The following is a 2,973-nucleotide window of genomic DNA, read 5'->3' as shown; positions in this document are numbered from 1 at the left end:
TGTTCCTCCTTTGTTATTCTCATCGTCCAGAAACCAAGAGGAAGCATTATGTTGTGCTTTTGCTCCAAACTCAACGCATGAAGGTTGCAAAACACAAGAATGCATGACCAGCAACCACGGATTAGTAAAAAATGATCGTCTTTGTTTATGCAGGAAGGTGAGATTGGAAATCTAAATGTAGTAGTGTGTTTCCATCTAGTAATATTCTTATGCACCTTAGATTATGAAATATCATTGAATTAGAAATCAAATACAACAACAAAAGTGAACATGAAAGCAGAAAACTATCTGAATGTTGAAATCTCTTTTAGTTGTAGGTTGGCTTTGTATATACCTTACTTACTACACATTTATCAAGTCTCAACTAGAGGACTTGCGCAAGGAGAGATCGGATAAACCGGAGACGAGACTGGCGAGTGTTTCTTCTTCATTGAGAGAATCATCAAGAGACACAGTTGCATCTTCAACACAACTACCTGCAAGGGCTTTTCTCAACTCTTGAACAAGTTCGTCTTCCTCTGTCAATGTATTCAAATCCCAAACCTTAAAAATATTTTCTGAGGGAGACTCTATCTCATCCTCTGAATCCACATCCGCTGCAACATCTGTATCGTCCAGATCCCGGTAGCTTGAAAAAAATCCTTTTCGCGAGTTATCTCGAAATGGTGCAGCTTCTATCTTTTTCATAATGGAAACCATGTCATCGTCATCTGTTATTCCTAGTAACTCTTCAATTTTTGCCCTTTCATTGCTGGGAACATAACCATCCTCAATTCTACCGAGAAACTTAGCCGTCCCTAAGTCTTCATACTCTTCATTCATTGGATCGCTGTTGTCATAAACTTCTACAGTTTCAGAAACTGGGGCGTTTTGTGAAGTTGTTTGGAGGCTGACAATGTCTATTAACACATCCTTTATAGCATCCCAGCTATCTTCTGATAATTCAGCATCATTGAGCAGGCAAGAATCAACCCAGGCTGCATCTTCTGGTGATAGCACATCCTCACGGTCCTCACCCTGTTCAGCCTCCTCAGTGTTTGAAACAAGAGAAGAAACAAACCCTTGCCAGACATCACCTTCTACTGCCATGTCTAGAAAACCTTTAATATCAATGATAGAGAGAAATACAGAGTGGTGGACGTTAGAGAGGAAATATTTCATAAACTGCAAGTAAATTCCAACTGCGAACAAACAGATATGTTGATCAGAATAAGCAGAGCCTGTTAAGTACTAAGTGACATGGATGTTAGAACAGGTCTTGTACCAAAAGATTCGACAATCCAACAAATAGAAAACTCATACAGACGCTATGAACCTCTCCCATCCAATGTAGCCCATCGGTTGCAGGTTAAAATGTTGAATTCACATCAACATTACCACTTTCATGTTTTTTTTTATTGATTTACCACTTCTACGTCTCATTTAGCTGTTTCTATCAATGTGGCCAGGCAAACTTTGTGATAGTGTCCAAGAGTGTTACACATCTTACCCTAACGGACAGCTATGAGCAAGAACTAATGTGATTATCAATGCTTAACCACGAGAATGGATGAGTATAATTTGAAGCATAAGTGTCGTTCCTGATACAAACATAATGTTCCGCTAGTAAAGCGCCCAAATCCAGAAAAGAATACTTTATAATAAGCCATGTTACTTCAGACGAAATCTGGATAAAAAAAAGACCCTAATCCAACAGCAAGATATAGTTTTTGCAGTTCACAAGATATAGGATAAGTCGCTACTTCTAATACAATCTCGAATTCAAAGAAAAATCTTTTTAAAGCTCAAAGATCAATTTCTACCGAGCAAAAGGGACTTAATCTCTTCTAAACAGCAGATAAGATTATACAACAAAGCACTAACAATAAGCAGAAAAATTGAGTAAACGTTATTAAGTCGGATCCTACGAGAAAACCGAATCATCACAAACATCAAATTTAATAGAGGAACTATTCTCAATCAATAACCCTAGTTTTTGTCTGTACGTAAAATATAATTGATGAATATAAGAAGCAAATTACTGTAAAATAGATGACATAAAAATTTCTCACCGTAATTTGATTGTGAATGTCGATACCGGATACTGTACTCAAAATATTACAGTAGGAAATTGGAAAATGAAAATAGTACCCTGAGAAAAAAGTTGTTAGAGCTCTAAAGAAAAACCCTAAAAATGCTAGAAAGAAGCATTTATTGGCATAAAAAAGTAAGTGGAAAAGTTATACCGAAACAATCTAATATTCGCGTTGGCGGGACTTGAACCCGGCTCCGAAACCACGGATTTTATCCGTATTGTCCGCAAAATTACGGTGAAATCCAATACCCAAAATTTATGGACCTGACATGGATGAGATTTTCAAATCCGTATTTTTAACGGTTTGGTTGTAGTTGAATTTCGAAATCTGCGGATTCACTCGCACCATAACAAATATATCAAGGGGATGTAATTTAACCACCGTTGACGTGTAATGCGAATACATCTCAATATTAACATCAGAAGATAATTGAAAGTCCCTTCCTTATGTTTGTAGTTTGTGATGTGTTTGTTTCTTTCATTTGTTACCTTGAACCCAGTTGTAACACCTATCTTTGAGTGCCAGACATGAAAACTGGATCTTAAGTTCTTAACTAGCTAGCCAGGTGTATAAAATTTTGATGAGCATAACCAAGTTTCGTGGAGTGCTATGATATCTGGATATGTTTCTGCAGGTCTCAAACTTGAGGCGTGTAATTAGTTTATGGAACCTATTCTTTACATGAGAAGTGACAAGCCGCCAGCTTGGATTGAATCATTTTTTGGTCCTCATCCAAGACCGTTAACCAGTCAACCAAAACAGTCCACCAGCCTGTCCAATATTACATAAAAGTCAATAATCGGTCAACGGTCAAAGTCAACCATCAATCAATGTCAAGGACGTGTTGCCGATGGTGCTGCCATGCAGTTTCCATCCATGTTTCCAATGATACTGCCAT

At 37.6% G+C, this 2,973-nt stretch overlaps 1 protein-coding gene across 3 annotated transcripts; it reads right to left on the bottom strand.

The window, feature by feature from the left end:
• Window positions 1–204: 204 nt before the first annotated feature.
• Window positions 205–2,189, bottom strand: LOC113349799. 3 transcript variants are annotated; one of them, XM_026593839.1, is made up of 2 exons: window positions 2,052–2,189; window positions 205–1,100 (listed from the first exon to the last, which is right to left on the bottom strand). In XM_026593839.1, exon 2 carries the CDS (start codon window positions 1,087–1,089, stop codon window positions 361–363), a length of 729 nt encoding a protein of 242 aa, XP_026449624.1. In that variant the 5' UTR covers window positions 1,090–1,100; window positions 2,052–2,189; the 3' UTR covers window positions 205–360. The 3 variants fall into 3 exon arrangements, with proteins under 3 accessions (XP_026449624.1, XP_026449623.1, XP_026449625.1); XM_026593838.1 differs by having other exon boundaries at window positions 205–1,181; window positions 2,052–2,182; XM_026593840.1 differs by having other exon boundaries at window positions 205–1,091; window positions 2,052–2,182.
• Between the last annotated feature and the right edge of the window lie 784 nt (window positions 2,190–2,973).

Source organism: Papaver somniferum, chromosome 2, assembly GCF_003573695.1.
Source record: "Papaver somniferum cultivar HN1 chromosome 2, ASM357369v1, whole genome shotgun sequence".
Lineage (NCBI taxonomy): Eukaryota > Viridiplantae > Streptophyta > Magnoliopsida > Ranunculales > Papaveraceae > Papaver > Papaver somniferum.
This window is presented reverse-complemented; position numbering and strand designations above follow the sequence as displayed.